This window comes from Sesamum indicum, linkage group LG8 (assembly GCF_026168435.1).
Source record: "Sesamum indicum cultivar Baizhima isolate 11 linkage group LG8, ASM2616843v1, whole genome shotgun sequence".
NCBI classification, from domain to species: Eukaryota; Viridiplantae; Streptophyta; class Magnoliopsida; order Lamiales; family Pedaliaceae; genus Sesamum; species Sesamum indicum.
The window spans coordinates 22,771,988-22,789,149 of NC_142664.1; the positions used below are offsets into that span (position 1 = coordinate 22,771,988).

At 31.9% G+C, this 17,162-nt stretch overlaps 1 protein-coding gene across 24 annotated transcripts; it reads left to right on the forward strand.

The window, feature by feature from the left end:
* Positions 1–1,713: 1,713 nt before the first annotated feature.
* LOC105168468 (Tetratricopeptide repeat (TPR)-like superfamily protein) lies at positions 1,714–13,999 on the forward strand. 24 transcript variants are annotated; one of them, XM_088883614.1, is made up of 7 exons: positions 3,775–5,957; positions 6,038–8,912; positions 8,996–9,066; positions 9,904–9,979; positions 12,963–13,196; positions 13,290–13,378; positions 13,472–13,999. In XM_088883614.1, exon 2 carries the CDS (start codon positions 6,127–6,129, stop codon positions 8,632–8,634), a length of 2,508 nt encoding a protein of 835 aa, XP_088739740.1. In that variant the 5' UTR covers positions 3,775–5,957; positions 6,038–6,126; the 3' UTR covers positions 8,635–8,912; positions 8,996–9,066; positions 9,904–9,979; positions 12,963–13,196; positions 13,290–13,378; positions 13,472–13,999. The 24 variants fall into 24 exon arrangements, with proteins under 24 accessions (XP_088739752.1, XP_088739749.1, XP_088739731.1 ...); XM_088883613.1 differs by lacking the exon at positions 9,904–9,979 and having other exon boundaries at positions 6,038–8,745; positions 8,832–8,912; XM_088883612.1 differs by lacking the exon at positions 9,904–9,979 and having other exon boundaries at positions 6,038–8,745; positions 8,847–8,912.
* The last annotated feature ends 3,163 nt before the right edge of the window (positions 14,000–17,162 follow it).

Genomic DNA, 17,162 nt, shown 5'->3' on the forward strand with positions numbered 1-17,162 from the left:
AATTTAACTTCAAGCGAACAAATTCAAAAAAATTAAGACATCATAACATTATTTAATATGAAATATTTTCATAAGATTATCTTATAAACGGTATAATAAATGATATATTATATATAAAAAAAAAGTTATTTATAAATTGATCTCAATAATTTTGAATTTATTGATAATTAATGGGTAAAAGTTGAAAATAAAAAGAAAGAAATTTTATAGTATTTGCAAAAAAAATGTATCTAAAAAAAAATTGGATCTGGGTCTAGATCTAATAGGATCTAAATACTAGGTTTGGCCGGATCTAGAGTGGGGTTTAATAGATTGAGTAGGGTCTGAATCTAAGTTAATTTGTTTGGATTTTTTTTAAATTTGTGCTTGAGTAGAAGAATATGCCTAATTGGGCCAAATGTATAGTCCAATTTATGAATGTAAACAAGGCCTAAATGTGTTGAGTCCAAATGTCCAATTTCAATGCTTTGAGTAAAGGTGTAAAATGAGCCAAGTTGACTCGCGAGCTCACTTTTTCTTTTTATATATTATTTAAGTATATATTTAATATTATATCAAGTTTATATTCAAAATTCAACATATATTAGAATTATTAATCAACATGTCACTTATTCTAATTTTTCATAATAATAAAATATGATTTTTTTTATTTATATTATTTAAAAACAAGCTTAAGCAACAATTTAATAAGTTTTGATATATTTATTGTGAATAAAATATTTAAAATTCACCATAAATTAGAATTATTAGTTAATATCTCATATTTTAGTTTTAGAATATATTAAATATGGTATTTTAGTTTATATTATCTAAAAAACCAGTCTTAATCAACGATTTAGTATATTTTTATAATTTTTATATAAATATATATTTAATATAATACATTTGAGTTTTATCGTTATAGTTTCAGTATCCACTACAAATAAAATGCATTTATTTCTTAATTCACCATATATTATAATTGTTAATCAATATATCATATATTAATTTTAGATGATATTAAGACATAGTATTTGGATTTATACTATATAAAAACAAGCTTAATCAATAATTTAATATATTTTGATAACTTTTTTGGATATAAATATTTAATATAATGCATATGAATTTTATCATTACAATTTCAATCCATCGCAACAAAAAAAATTTAATTATTATATATTATAATTATTAGTCCATATCTCATATTTTAGTTTTAGATGATAATAAAATATGGTATGTTAGTTTATATTATCTAAAACAAGCTTAATCAATAATTTAATATATTTTGATATTTTTTATAAATAAATATTTAATATAATGCATATGAATTTTATCGTTATAATTTCAATGTCCACTAAAACAAAATATTGTATTTAATATTCACCATTAATTAGAACTGTTAGTCAATATATCATATTTTACTTTCAAGTGATATTAAAATATAGTATTTTGATTTGTATTATTTAAAAACAAACTTAATCAAGAATTTAATACATCTTAATAATTTTTTTGTAAATAAATATTTAATATAATATATATGAATTTTATTGTTATATTTAATATTCAGTACAACAAAATACATTTGTTATTAATTTTTTTAATCCTATATTTATTTAATGTATATAAACAAATATATTAGTTATCTCTATATTTATTAAATAAATAAATCAATCAAGTCATTCATTAAAATTAAAATTAGAAATAAAAAAAGAAAAGCTGAAAGGTAGTAAATACGTAATGTGAGAAGTTGAGAATTGCCCATTCAGTATTGGGAAGTGAACTCTTTCTCTCTCTCACTCTCTCTGTCGCGCGGAGTGAAGAAAAAATTTGCAGAACTCCACAACTCTAGCCTCGCGTCCACGAATCCAGCACACGGCACACATGAGCTCCGACACCACCATTAACAGGTTGATTTTTGTTTTTGGTACATTTATTTTACTGTTTGTAGAAGAAATTCTTTGAGTAAGTTTTGCTTTCAAGGTGCTTGATGAAATGCCCGATTGAATGTTTATTGACTTTGTTTGGTTGTGCTTGGACTTTGGCTGGATTTTGTTACTTTGTGATTATCTATGTTTTTTACACAACCCTTTTAATTTAAAGATGATCTTTTGTTCGTTCCTCTCTGATTATAGAAACCAATGGATCCTTATGAGCCTCTTCCACTCGTTCGCGAGCTCATAGTCGAGCTCGAGCTCATTCAGCTAGCGAACTCGTCCGTGAGCTCGAGGCCGAGCCTATTTTTTGGAGCTCGCTTTGCACCCCTAGCTTTGAGAATGATGGGTGTATAGTTTAATTTTCTTCTCAGCACTGTTGTATTGCTTAATATTCATTTTAACGCTTGATGTTGTAAGTCAAAGTATTTCCTCATGTCACCAACCTTTCTTTTGTTATATGATTACATTAAAATCTCAATAAATTAAATAATACATCGATTCGATTGATACATCAGTACTCGAGTAATACATCAATATAACTAAAAATAATAAAATAAATTACAATAAACTCATAAACGATATACAGTGAAACAAAAATCTACGTGATGATGCTCGGACTTGTTCATGAAAACTTGTTCAAACTTAACTTAGAGGGTGTTTGGCTAAGCTTTTCTAAAATATCTTATAAGCTCCTACATCTTATAAGATGTTTTAGGAGCTTATAAGATATTGGATCTTATTTTAAAAATAATCTCCTAAAGCGTTTTGATAAAATAAAGTATTAAAGCTTGTAAGATGTGTAAACATCTTATAAGATGATAGGGTGTTTGGCATAATAAGGTCTTTAATTAGTAAAATGACTAAAATGGGCATGTATACCATTAGAATCAAATAAGTTGTTATTTCTTGATATATTTTGTTTTAAACATTTTTACACGCTTTTATATATAGTATATATTAGTTTAATTTCAAATAAAGATAATCTTTTTAAAATAGCAAAAAAATGACGAATTATTGCCTAAACTTTTGAATAAAAATGACGAATTAATATAAATATATAATTAATATTTGTTAACGAAATGGTTATTTCTAGTCCTTGAATTTTATATTTTTTTAGTAAATATAATATCAATACCAATTTTGTTTTTATTTAACTATAATAGTTTATTATTAAACAATAAAATACTTTTTCCTTTTCGAATATGTGACTTAATAATATTTTTGCTATATACCTAATATTAGTTTAATAGTAACATAATTAGTGAAAGTATAGAAAATATACATCAAATTCTCTAAATACTTACACATAATTTTATATAGTTATATATATATATACCAAATTAAAAAATATTTGATAAATTCTTAAAAGAATTCAATAATATCTATAGTATGCGTTTCGAAATATATTTGTCCAAAATAATTTTTTATAATAGTTGAATTGTATAATATATTAATTTTAATAAAATAGATAAACATAAGAAATTTTCTAAAAGTAAAATTAATGTGAATGTTCATGAAAATACATTTCTAAAATATAATGATGGCAATTTAAATTTTATATCTTTCAATTCTAAGAACAAAGTTTAAACTAAGCAGTGATGATCTTATTATATATATATATAATGTAATGCCAATAAAATAAATTTTTTTAACCATAATTTTTGTTTTTTTCATTAGATTAATTCATGAGAATCACCAAATTTCAACATTATTTTGCAAGTAGTAAAGTAAAAAATATTACATGTAATGTATCTTGGTCCAAATATACACTCATAAGTATAAAATATTATAAGTTAATTGTTCGAACTAGTATTTACAAAAATATAAGAGTTACAGATTGATATTAAAAAATATAACAATAAAATTTAAATGGATTGTATTAAATAATTATTTACAAAATAAAATTATCAAACAACTAAATTGTTAACTAAACTTATTTTTGGATAGATATTTGATAACATACATAAATATAACATATTTTATTATTATCTAAAATTAAGATATGAGACATAAATTGTTCTCTAACACGTTTTGAACTATTTAAATAAAAACCTCTGAATTTCGAATAATCTATGATATGAATCATACTCTTTCAATCAAAGAGATAGTTCAGCGATTCTCGTGTTTCTATTTCGAAAAGAAAGGAGGGTTCACATGGTTGGAAATTGGAGTTCTCCTACTATAGAGCTTTATTAGAACTGAAAATGGCTGGAATTCTCCTGCATCATTCGCCTTAGTAGGACCTGATAGTGGTTGGTATTATGTGCTTCTCTCTGATAGTGGATAAAATGGAAATATCCACCTTGTCTGCAAACAACAAACAGTAAGGTTTAAGCCACCTCTGTAATGGAACCCATGTGGTGGTGCGCTTGCTGTTTCTTTTATATCCTGTTTGTGTAAGAACTTTCTGATAAACTGTCCCGTTAGTTTGCGAAATAGTTCTAACTATCAAGCGGTAATCCAATGTCTAGTAAAGAAGGGCTATCAATGGAGTGATTTATACTTTTGTTTAGGAAGGACTCTAGTTTTTTGTTAAGAACAATGGTCCAGTTTTAGAAATCTAAAAGTGGTTCTTAAGCAAATATACTATCCAATAAGAAGCTTTTTACATGATTAATAAAACTGAACAAGCCTAAGTATTTCATGTTGCTGTAAGGATTTTGTTCAGAAACTGATCTGTGAGGTTGATTTTGGTAGAAGTACTTTCTAGAGATTGTCAATGACCAGACACCATGGAGTAGAACAAGCTGGTGACAACTACAATGTTCTTAAAGGGAGGGATTTTAAACTTATACGGACATAAAATATATCAATTTTCCAGTTAAGGAGAAAAATATGATGATTGAAATCTTCGAATAGACATATGTCAACTCCACAATAACCTGGATGCACAGAGTTGACCGTGCTTCTTGACAATTTCTTGTACTTCTCTACTATTACATCATGCGAGATATGTCCATCTTACATTTCATGCATGATGCAACTCACTTTGAATTGTTGTGCTGATACTTGACCATTATGACCCTATAGATGGCTTTGTGGACTTTCCTGATAAACTTGTGATAAAGTTCACATTAGGTTCGATAAATTTGTTTATTGTTCAGCTTAAAAGCAATCCGAGAATGGTGCTTCAGTTCCCCATAAGCTCCTAAGAACATAGGTGCTCTAGAATGACTAATGTTATTACTGTTTACCAGACAAATGAGATGCTAGAGATACTGCAATTCATGATTTTTAAGTTGAGATGAGATTAAGTGGTTAGTTATCATTGAGATAAAATTACTGGTGAAGTTATCATCACTTATCTGATGTAAGATTTCTGGACAAAGTGATGTGAGTAAGACATTTCTCGTATGACCAAAATGTCGTTATTAACAATGCCATTGATTTCATATGCCTGTGGTGTGGCAATTGTCGTATTCTGTGATGTGCCTCAAATGGACTGAACCTCATCCCTTGCCTCCTCGTACGTCAGTTATGGAGGTGTAACATTGAGATTGTAAGTTGCTAGTTAGTGCTGACAGCCTGACACTAGATTAAGCTTCACTAGGTAACTTCATCTATAGCTTCAGTAATTGTGAAGGCACCTTTGCATGTTCCTATTGATGGACTTTGAAATTTAAACTGCTTATGAAGGAATTGAGTCTCCCCCTTATTTTTCTTTATATGATATTCCCTTTGTTACAGTTTAAACATGCAAACAATGAGAAGTATGAATGATAGTATTTACTGAATTGCTTATATCGTCTTAAACTTGTGGACTCTAGTTATCTTATACGAATTAAATAAATGGGAGAAATCCATGATTAATCAAAATAAAACACATTTTTTCCTAACACATCTGACTTGTATTGTAAATAATTATTTTAATAATTTTTCTGTCCCTCCTATGTTACTTTCTTGAATGCTTTACCACTTTGGTAGTCCCTGCTTTCTGTAAACCGGATTTTGGCTTCAGCTGTTCTGATAGTTGTTGGATCTTTTCCTGGAGCATTGTTGATGTTGCTTCTCCTGAATGGGCGTAAACCTGAGCTGATAAAGGTTAGTGGTTTCCTGCCTTAGTTTTCATTAGCTCAAATGATGTCCTCAAATTGACTTTGTAGCCTTTGTATTCATCATAGATTACTGGAACTAGCAAAGGAGTTATTTTGACACGTCGAAATTTATTCTAAGAGACCTTCAAATCGTCTCTCTCGTTACAACTCTCCGCATGATCTTATTCAAATGCTACAAAGTACTGCACCAATGGAGATACTTCGCAGAGCATCGGCCACCTTATATATTTTCATTTTTACAGCATTGTTTCTCATCGTTGGGTGCTCAAGTATGTCGAGACGAGCCCATGAGCAAGGAGATATTCCCGTCCTTGGATGCAGAGTTCGATTCTCATTTATATGCCGGGATGCTCCAGCAATGCATAAAAAGTAACGAGCCTGCGAAAGGAAAAATCCTTCACTGCCACGCCCTGAAGAGAGGAAACTGTTTAGACTTATTTGCTCGCAACATTTTGTTAAATTTGTACTTGAAAACCGGCCTTTTGTCAGATGGGGTTACGTTGTTTGATGAAATGCCTGACAGAAATGTTGTTTCCTTTGCTACTATGCTTCAGGGCTTTGCACTATTAGAAGAATATGATAAAGCAGTTGACTTGTTTTTCAGGTTGCGTAAGGAGGGTCATGAGCTTAATCCATTTGTCTTCACCACGATTTTGAAGTTGCTTGTAAGCATGGATTGGATAGAATTGGGATGGTGCATTCATGCTTATATTCATAAGCTTGGCCATGATACTAATGCCTTTGTTGGGACAGCTCTTATTGATGCTTATTCAGTTTGTGGGTTTGTGAATGCCGCTAAGGAAGTGTTCAAGGGGATTGTTGAAAAGGATATGGTTTGTTGGACTGGGATGGTGGCTTGTTATGCTGAGAATGATTGTTTTGAGGAGGCATTAGATCTCTTTAATCTGATGAGGATGGAAGCTCTACTGCCAAATAATTTTACTTTTGCAAGTGTCATTAAGGCTTGTCTTGGACTTCAGGCTGTTGGTGTGGGAAAGAGTGTTCATGGCTGTGTTTTAAAGACTTGTTATGAGATGGATCCCTATGTGGGTGTTTCATTGCTTGACCTGTACACTAGGTCGGGGGACATGGAGGATGCTAGGCAAGTTTTTGAGGAGGTACCTAAAGATGATGTTGTCCCATGGAGTTTCATGATTGCTCGGTACTCACAGAGTGACTATTGTGAGGAGGCCCTGGATATGTTTCTCCAAATGAGGAAAGCATGGGTATGTCCTAACCAATTCACTTTAGCTAGTGTCCTTCAAGCTTGTGCTACAATAGGGTGCCTGGTATTGGGAATGCAGATCCACTGCCATGTGCTCAAGGTTGGTCTTGATCTGAATATATATGTTTTGAATGCCCTCATGGATGTGTATGCTAAATGTGGGAAGATGGAGGCTTCAATGAATTTGTTTGTGGAATCAAAAAACAAAAATGAGGTGTCATGGAATACAATGATAGTTGGGTATGTTCAAATAGGAGATGCAGAGAAGGCCTTCTTACTGTTCATAAATATGTGTGAGGAGCAAGTGCAAGCAACTGAGGTAACATACTCCAGCTTGCTTCGTGCTTCTGCCAGTTTGGCGGCTTTGGAGGCTGGCATTCAGATACATACGATGACTATCAAAACTCTGTATGATGGAGATGATGCTGTCAGCAATGCTCTAATTGATATGTATGCGAAGTGTGGACGAATTAGGGATGCTCGTTTGGTTTTTGAGACAATGAATGAGCGAGATGTTGTTTCCTGGAACTCGATGATCTCAGCATACTCAATGCATGGTCTTGGTGCTGAGGCTCTGAAAATCTTTGAGAGTATGCGGGAAACTGACATCACACCTAATCAGCTGACATTTGTTGCTGTGCTTTCAGCATGCAGCAACACAGGATCATTAGACCAAGGCCAATCTTATTTCACTACCATGCAAGAGGACTATGGTATTGAACCTTGCATGGAGCACTATACTTGTATGGTGTCACTTCTGGGGAGATTAGGTCATCTTGACAGGGCTGTAAAGATGATAGACGAAATTCCAGATGAGCCTAGTGTTATGGTATGGCGTGCTTTACTTGGGGCTTGCGTTGCGCACAAAAACATTGAGCTTGGAAGATTTGCTGCTGAGCATGTGCTTGAAATGGAACCTCAAGATGAATCAACTTATGTGCTATTATCAAACATATATGCAACCGCAAAAAATTGGGATAATGTTGCATTTGTTAGGAAAAGTATGCGGAAGAAACGAGTAAAGAAGGAACCAGGACTTAGTTGGATTGAGAACCAGGGAATGGTGCACTATTTTGCTGTTGGAGACGATTCACACCCAGATAACAAATTAATTCATGGGATGCTGGAATGGTTGAACTTCAGAAGCAGAATGTTAGGTTATGCTCCTAATCATGATGCTGTTTTGCTTGATGTGGAAGAGGATGAAAAGGCACGTCTCTTGTGGCTACACAGTGAAAGAATAGCTTTAGCTTTTGCTCTTCTTAGAATGCCTATTGGAAGCCCCATCCTCATAATTAAAAATCTCCGTGTATGTGCCGACTGTCATGTTGCAATTAAGGTTGTATCAAAGTTGGTACGGAGAGAAATTGTTATTAGAGATATAAACCGGTTTCATCACTTCGAAGATGGTGTTTGCTCTTGCAATGATTACTGGTGATACCTTAACAAGTTGTGCAGAGTTCTTCAACACAATTGCCATTTTTGAACTCCATTGTCCCTTTGTTGGCAAGCTACTTTCAAAAACTTCCTGTTGAATGGTCTTCTGCAGGTAAAAAGAACAGGTTTCATTCTAATGTGTATCCATTTTAAATTTTCATTGGCATTATAATTTCTGATTCAACTTGACAGCTGAAGTTCTTATGCTTGCAGCAATATTACTTGATACGTATTTTGGGGGAGATTGATTCGATTGTTGAAGATTAACACTACTATTCAGTAAATGATATTACTTGTAATACCTATGGTCTTGTATGGTTAATCCATGTGGAAGGTTTCAAATTACTCCTTTTTTTCCTCAGTGGACAGAAGTTTCAGCAGTAACAGTTATTGGACGAGTCATTTCAAAAAGAGGATCCACTCCCTACAACAGGTTGGTTATCTTAGTTAACAACATCATATACCAAGTATACAAGGTGTAATGTCCTTGTAGTTCATATATCTCTTTTCTGTTAGTTCTTCTTTCTTGTCTGCTATGTAGTTTTATTAACATGCTATAGTTTAATGTTGTGTTAATCTTCCGAAGATTTCAGCCTTCATTTAAAATTTGTTTGACACCACAATGGATCTATGAACGTGTCTGACTTCTTCGAAAACTCTCATATCCATAAATGTGCAGGCCTTGCAAACACAAGTGCTTAATCCTGGGAAATATGTAGGAGTGCCTCTCTGTCACATCATTTCTAGTTTCCATCACGGTGGAAAATTACAGATATGGCCGTAAAAATTGAAAGCCTGCTAGAACTGAAACTTTGGATGACATATTCTAAATCGAGTCATTGATTTAATAGATGTCTTGTGAATTTTGTTATGCTGATTTAGTCCCATGCGGGGAAACCAATGATCCATCCATTTCAGAGCCCCCAGTATAATCTTAATGTGATCAAAACACTTCTATGTTATGAAGTTAGCCTTTTCCAAACTTAAAGTTTTGGTAAAATTTATTTTGGTACCCGAGTTTTGTTATTAATGTAACTTTGATACTTGAGTAATTACAAATGACTCAATTGATACTCGAATTTCATCATTAATATCACTTTGATACCAAATTGATGTTTTTATTTATGTTTTCTATTATTTATTTATGTAATTACCATTTTACCCTTAGATATTAACATAAAAAGTAATAAGTATATCAAAGTTTTATTTAATGAAACTAATTGTTTCATCATTTCTTTATGCTATATGACTTGGGACTAGTGGTGTTCAGGACATGCAAAAGGTGAATATTCAGAAAACAATCTTTCCTCCTTGGTCTGTGTCCAATATATGAGGCCAGTTGTTAGGTATGCCTTTGTTTTCTATTTGGACTTAGGGTGACTCTATGATAGGTTGAGAGATCATGGAAGGAGGTATAAAGGTGCTCTAATGATATAATGGAAAGAAATATTAAACAAAAAGAAAAGGAAGAAAACTTGGCAAATCTTTGCTCAATAGATCAAGAAGCCTAATAGAGAGTCCTTTGATGAAAACAAAATATAGCAGAACTTAATTGGTCTGCTTTTGATTGAAATGGTAAACAATTTTCTTTTCCAAAATGACAAACTGTGAAGGGGACACCAGAATTCTCTTTCTTTTGCTTTACTCTTCATCTGCTTTTTACCCCTTGAGACGTACTTTCACTTCCTTGCTTATTTGTTTCTTTTTCAACAGAAGGGTATGTTTAAAAAATTTGCTCGAGTACCAATATGCACAAACACACTAATAAAATTTAAACTTATATCTAGTTGATCTTCATCTCTTATTTTGATCTGTTTGCCATTGTATCTTCTAAAATAAATGAAGTAGATCTGGGTGAAGAATCCAGTTTCTGCTTTGGTTGCAAAACCTTTTTCAAATGTGCAAACAATTGCAAGTAGTTTCATTTCCAATGCACCTGAACTTGAAGGCTGTAGTTGTTGAAGACCTTTGTCATTCAAATATATCAACCATTTTGGAGAATCTTTTTTGTTTTCGAGCAACAAATGATTGTTAACTTTAACATTCTCAGCTCTTGTTTGGTTTCAGTTTTTAAAACAGCAACAATGCAATTAAACACATGTTTGTTTATACGTATTTTCATTGGAAATGCTTGCTTACCAATATTCTCATCTCAATGATAACATTTTTATACGTATATATATACATATACAATTTTTTCAATCTACAACTTAATATATTAATAATATACTTTTTTGTTAATGCATTGACATCACATCACTAACAATAAGAATAAAACTATCAATTTCATTCAAATAAAAAACTGTGTTTGATTCAACATCACTAACAATGGTAAATAAATCTCATAAATAATCCAAACGTATTTTCATTTTTGCAAGAGAAGCTATACAAATTGAAAGCTCAAGTTTCTCATTAAAAACTGAAAGTTGTGAATGAAAACAAAACGAGACATAGGCTCAGCTCCTATGCCTTCTTATAGCTGAAGATATTGTTAAATATGTGGACGGGAAAACATTTTTCTATGATGTCAAGCTTATTGTTTTCCTAATTTGGATTGCTGGTTTTATGACTAATTATGGGGCAAAATGGAAAACTTTAAACGAAGACTCTAATTATACTGTGATAGTGCTTCACAGGTAGCCTGTCCTTATCTCTTTAATCTTCATTGCAATATAAGTATTATTTATAATTGACTAGTTTACCATCACATCTCATGCGCTCTAATTAAATGCCAAACCACTCACTCCTTTTGGTGTATAATGATATTAATCATCAAGAGTTGAAATGTTAAAGTGCTTCTACTCAAAGTAAAAACCAAGATTCCTGAAGCTTATAATGGATTTTACTTCACAGGGAGACTGATCCGGCTATCAATGTTGATTACTACTGATACTTTTATTCGGTTGATCAATTTTCACTTGTTGACTCACGATTAAACACCTTATCAAGTATTAGGAAATATATAGGCTGTAGTGGACGGAACATGATTGTGTTTCCTTGACCTAGCAAAATTTCATCTTCCCTCTAACCTGCCTCCATCCTACTGTTCCGTTGCTTCATAGTTTTCTGTTTGGTTTGAGTTTCGTGCATTTTGTGGCATCATATGATTTGATATCTTGCCAGTGTACAACATTAACATATTTAATATCTGATGCATCTTTGTTCCAAGGAAAGCAATAGCTTATCTTACAATATGGTTTATTGTTATAATCATGCTGCAGAAGAGATTTGAAAGACCAACTAGAAATTCTTTAGCTAGACCATCAATACCATAATAGGATGCTAATCTGAACATAAGTCAATACAATTTTTTTTATAAAGTATGTTAAAATGAAGATGTCCTTCATGTGTGAAATTTAAAATTGTCAGTTTTCACTGGCAGAAGAAATTGTTTTCCATTATTTATTTAACTGAAGATGGATAAAACTAAGGTAGATTAATTTTGTTTGTTTAATACTATACCGATATTAACTTGTTGGTGTGCCGTTGAAGAGCTAAACCACAGATATCACAGTTGAAGTTCAGGGAATAGCGGCACTGTAGAATTTTTGGTGTGTCCATTTAGGAGCTAAACTAAAGATTTTAGATCATCATTGCAACGTAAGTTCAGGGAATAGGTTGCTGCTGCTTTTTTTCTTTCTTTCTTTCTGATCTTCTTTTACTAGTGACAAGGGGTGAAGGGGAACTTTGGGTTTAGACAGGCCTGGTCTTGTTGGCCATTAGAGATGACGAGTTTAACCATTTTCAATATTTTGAAATGTTAACTGAAGTTTGGAGGAATCATCATCATTGTTGAGTGTTGACAATGTAAAAATATTGTCTCTTCCGTGTAAGACTATGATTAGGATTTTCTATTTTTTATGTTCATATTTGAGAAAGTTGATTGAGGGAAAAAAATGGGGGAAAGGAAGAAAGGAAAAAAAAAAAAAAAAGAACTTGAGATTGACTGGTAGAACATTTCTCTGATATCCCAGTATCAGTAGCAAACACACTCTGAGCAGGTTAAGGAGATAGTGTTCTCTGAGTAATATCTTTGAGCCCAGATAATCAAATTCAATATGTAGATTGCTTTTATAATCTATGACAAATATAGTAACAAACTGATCATTTGTCTATGATCTATAAGGTCTGGGATAATATGCATTAAAATATCGCTTGAATTAGACGCTTTTTCCTCTAGAAGGTCTATATTTTCTTCCGAGCTTCCGGTAGTCAGTAGATAATATCTTTTGTGCTCTTCGCATTTGTCATTGTGTAGCATCTATTCATAGTTTGTGTTATCGTTCAAAGCTGTATCATTTATTAATTATGATTGACTCTCGAATATAGGGTTATCTGAGAAGATAGGAAACTTGCAGCATCAAGCCTCCCGTGGCTTGGACACATTGAGAAGTGCCTCGGGTGTTGCAAGAGGATTGCCTTGGATTGCATTCTCCAATAACATTACTGTATCTCATGTCCCAACCATTTAACAATCAATGTGTGTGGAGGAACTGGTCTCTTTACCCTCTTGCTTCATTCGCAACACTTAAGATAACATTAGAATTCATCAAAATGAAATTAGTGAGCAAGCTTCTACTCTTTTCTTATTCTTCTACATGTGCAAATTCCCTACCCAAAAGGCTTTGTTCATAAACGTCCCTTGTTCTGTCATAGGTCATTTCCTGTTCACGGCGCATACCTGATCATCTTGTGGAGGAAGATCTGAAAGCATCCAACTCTGTTGGATCTAACAAGGGTTGGAGGTAATTCAATAGTTCTTACATGCAGTGAAAAACTATAGAAATTCACTCAATTGTCCTGCTCTAACTGTAGATTGATCTTATGCTTTGCTTCAGCATATGGATGCAACAGAAGCAGTCGGCAGTTACTGGTTGTAGCTTCGATGCATTGATTAGTTAAAGCACACTATCAAATTCTTTACAGGATGTACTTTTTGAAATTTAGTTTGCAAACACTATCAAGCCTCCACTGGCAAGTGTACTATCGTTCCTGCACTAGGAAGCTTGTGGGGTACCAAATCAGGTCCATCTCTCCACTTCTATTGCAGAGCTTGCCTGGAGACATATAAGACTAAACGGGCAGTAGCCCACTTCTTTATTCCTGAAAGATTGATATCTGGAAAAGTGATATAGTTGGTCTCCTTTCAATCTGGGTGAGGCTGGGCCCTTAAATCCTTTCATGTTTGCTGTTGTACAAAGAGTGTTGGAATGATATTCTGCAGATGAATGTAAAAAGTAGAGCTGATTGAAACAAAAGCACCATGTATATGCATGTGACTATCAGTCTTTCACAGAGGTACTGTTCTCCTTCTTTGTAACGATGTGGTGAACAGAATTGGACGTTGGTTACAATCATTCTGTCAACCCACCATAGCCCCAACGCTCGTTGGTTCTGCGATCCCATGGTAATCGTGCTCCTGAAAAGACATGGGATGACCTGAGTAACTGGAAAACATTGAAAGAAATACTAATGGATTCATCCAGACTTTTTACTTGGCAGCATCACTACTTTTGAAGCATTATGTAGATATGTGAATTGAAATCAGAAGTACATATTTCAGCCTATGCCACACCCGTTAACCCATTACCTCTTAGAGTTGGTAACCTCATTTCTTGCGTTTTTATTGAAAATTAAAATATTAGGTTTTATTTTCGTTCTCAATTTTCAATTTTCAAATTGTGGTCGGAGTAAAGATATGTTTATTTACATATACTCTCTCATTGAAAACGTGTTCGCTGTTGTCCTATCTATATATATGGATACATATATAAGTTTATTTTTTTTAACTTAATAAATTAATAATATGTTTCTCATAATACATCAAAAAAGTTGATATGGGATCACTAGTAATTTGGAATAAAAATAAGATATTCAAATAAAATATACATTGATTTAATACGGGTAACAGCAAAAACAAAATGTAATCTCACCAATTAATTTAAATATATATTCAACATATATGAAGTTAATACCAAAAATATTTACTGAAAATTAAGGATGAAAAAAAAGAAATTAGACATTGACCGACCTTTTTATCATCCTTTTCCCAATCTCTTCACCTTTGTGCAGTTAGAAAAGTGAGTGAAATCACTTGGCAACAATAATAATTACCAGACCGACCTATTTCCCCATACCCCACAATACAAACCCCATAAAGAAACAAAAGAAAAGTAAAATAATAATAAAAATAATAATTAGCTCTCAATTAAATCAGCCACCAAAAATTCTGTACGACCCACGTAAAAAGATAGATTAAAATAATAATTGGGAAGAGGTCCAGCAAAAACTATGATTAAAGCGTTGATAATTAAGATTATTATTATTATTTATGGTAATTAATCATAATTTAGTAAAAGAATGTAATGATGATTAATTAGAATATAAAAGAAAAAAAGAAAAAGAAAGAGAATATATTTAAATTGGTACGTGGGGATTTTGATAGAGCATTAATGGGGGCCACAAGGGCGGGGGGTTTTAGCACGCGTTGTCAGGTGGTCTGGGGCCCACATGAAAGTCCAGCTCAGCAGTCAGCACGTCCATGCAGGCGTGGAATTTTATGGCCCCCAACGCTGCGATGTCGGGAAGTTCGAGGTAAGGGTGTTAGGGGTTGTTTGTTTGTACGCCGTTATTTATATTCCCCCGCATGACTCTTTCACTCCCTTTTCACGAGGTAACGGGCCAACCCTTGTTTCTTTCTTTCCTTTCCTTTTTTTCTTTTTTTTTTTTATTATTATTATAAATTATGATGAGCTTTTTTAAGATTTATACAATTATTAATATCTTTCATTATTTATAAAATTATTTTTTTATAAAATTAATCACCTTTTTAGTGACAGCTCATTAAGGAGGTATTTGTTAGATAACCGTTAAAATATAGAAGGATAATTGTAATTTTTTAAATAACAAGAAATATTTATAATTATGATAAATTTTAGGAGAACTCATTCGAATTTATCTTAAATTATACGTAATATTAAATGAGATATAAAATTAAAAATCTACATAGTATTTTTTGTTGGTGTTGGTATTTTTTTATTCAAATTCTAAAAAAAAAATATTATGAATGAAGAATTTTTGAAGGGAGTGCAAGTGTAATTTTAAAAATTTTTAGAAAAAGTAAAATTTCAACTTTTATTAAGAATTTAAATATAATTAACTCTAAAAGTAATAATAAAAAGACATATTTCATGTAGTATATTGAGAGGTAGTCATATAATATATTTCCGTGAAGTGAGAGGATAATTTTTGAAGAAAAAAAACATGAACCCCATTTCGGAATGATAAGAAAAAGAAACACAAAAATAATAAATTTGAGTCCAATATATATCACATTACATTAATTATCACTTTCAAAAGCAGTAATTGAAATTACATTTTTGCTTTTAGGAGGGGAAATTAAAAGGAAGAAGTATTATTCGGACACCCTAACTTAAAACTATATTGATTTGGATATAACTAATAAGTTAAATTACAACAGCCTCACATGAAATTTGTCATAGTTACAAATATCTCATTATTGTTTGAAAAATTATAAATACCCTATAAAATTAATGAACGTCTAACAAATACCCTCGTGACAGCCCATTATAGGATTGTGTTTATTAGACAATTGATCTAGAAAGTATTTGTAATTTTTCAAATAACGAGAAATATTTATAATTAAAACAAATTTTAGGAAATTCCCATTGTAATCTACACTAAATATTATTAATCCGACGTGTAAAAGAAAGAAGCTTGAACAATTAAATTAACACAACTTTGACCAAATTCATGACCTCTATGAGTTTTGCTTTAAGATTAATGGGACTTGCATGAGATTTAGGTTTGGTGTTAATAATGAGTTATATTTTGCATGACTATATAGCAAATGATGTTTGTTGGAATCATTATATTACAATTTGATTTATGATATTATTTTGAATATGAGTGAAATTATTTGTCTTCCTACATAATTTCAAAGGGACCCATTACGTTTCATGTATGTGTAGGGTTGAAGAAATTCCTAAGATTGTCAACAAAAGAAGAGTAAACACACATTGATGGTGCAAACATGTAATTATTATCATCCTAACCTAAAAGAAGAAATTCTGATTTGACACCACATACGTACTAAAAAAAAAGAGATTATTTCCTGTATTGTATATGTTGAATGTTTATATATTCACAGTTATGCATAATTGTGTGATTGAGTTCGTCTTGTTATTAATTGATGAGATGGAATTTGACAAAGTCTATCTTGTTGATAAGATGATCGAGTCATAAAAGAGTTTAAGGTGGATTATAAATCTCTATGACTCCACTATAAATAGAGAATTAATAAACTCAAATACCACGGGAACTAATACCTTCTTTTAGTCGGAACTACCAAAGATCTTATACCTTAAAATATGAAACTACGTAGTGGGAGAATCACCAGATAATTTCGAAAATTTAGAGTGTGGACGTTGAAAAAGATATTGGTTGTCTTCTCTTGCGAACAAAGGATTATGCACTAGAAAGAGGATGTCCGATCCATTCATGGTTTGT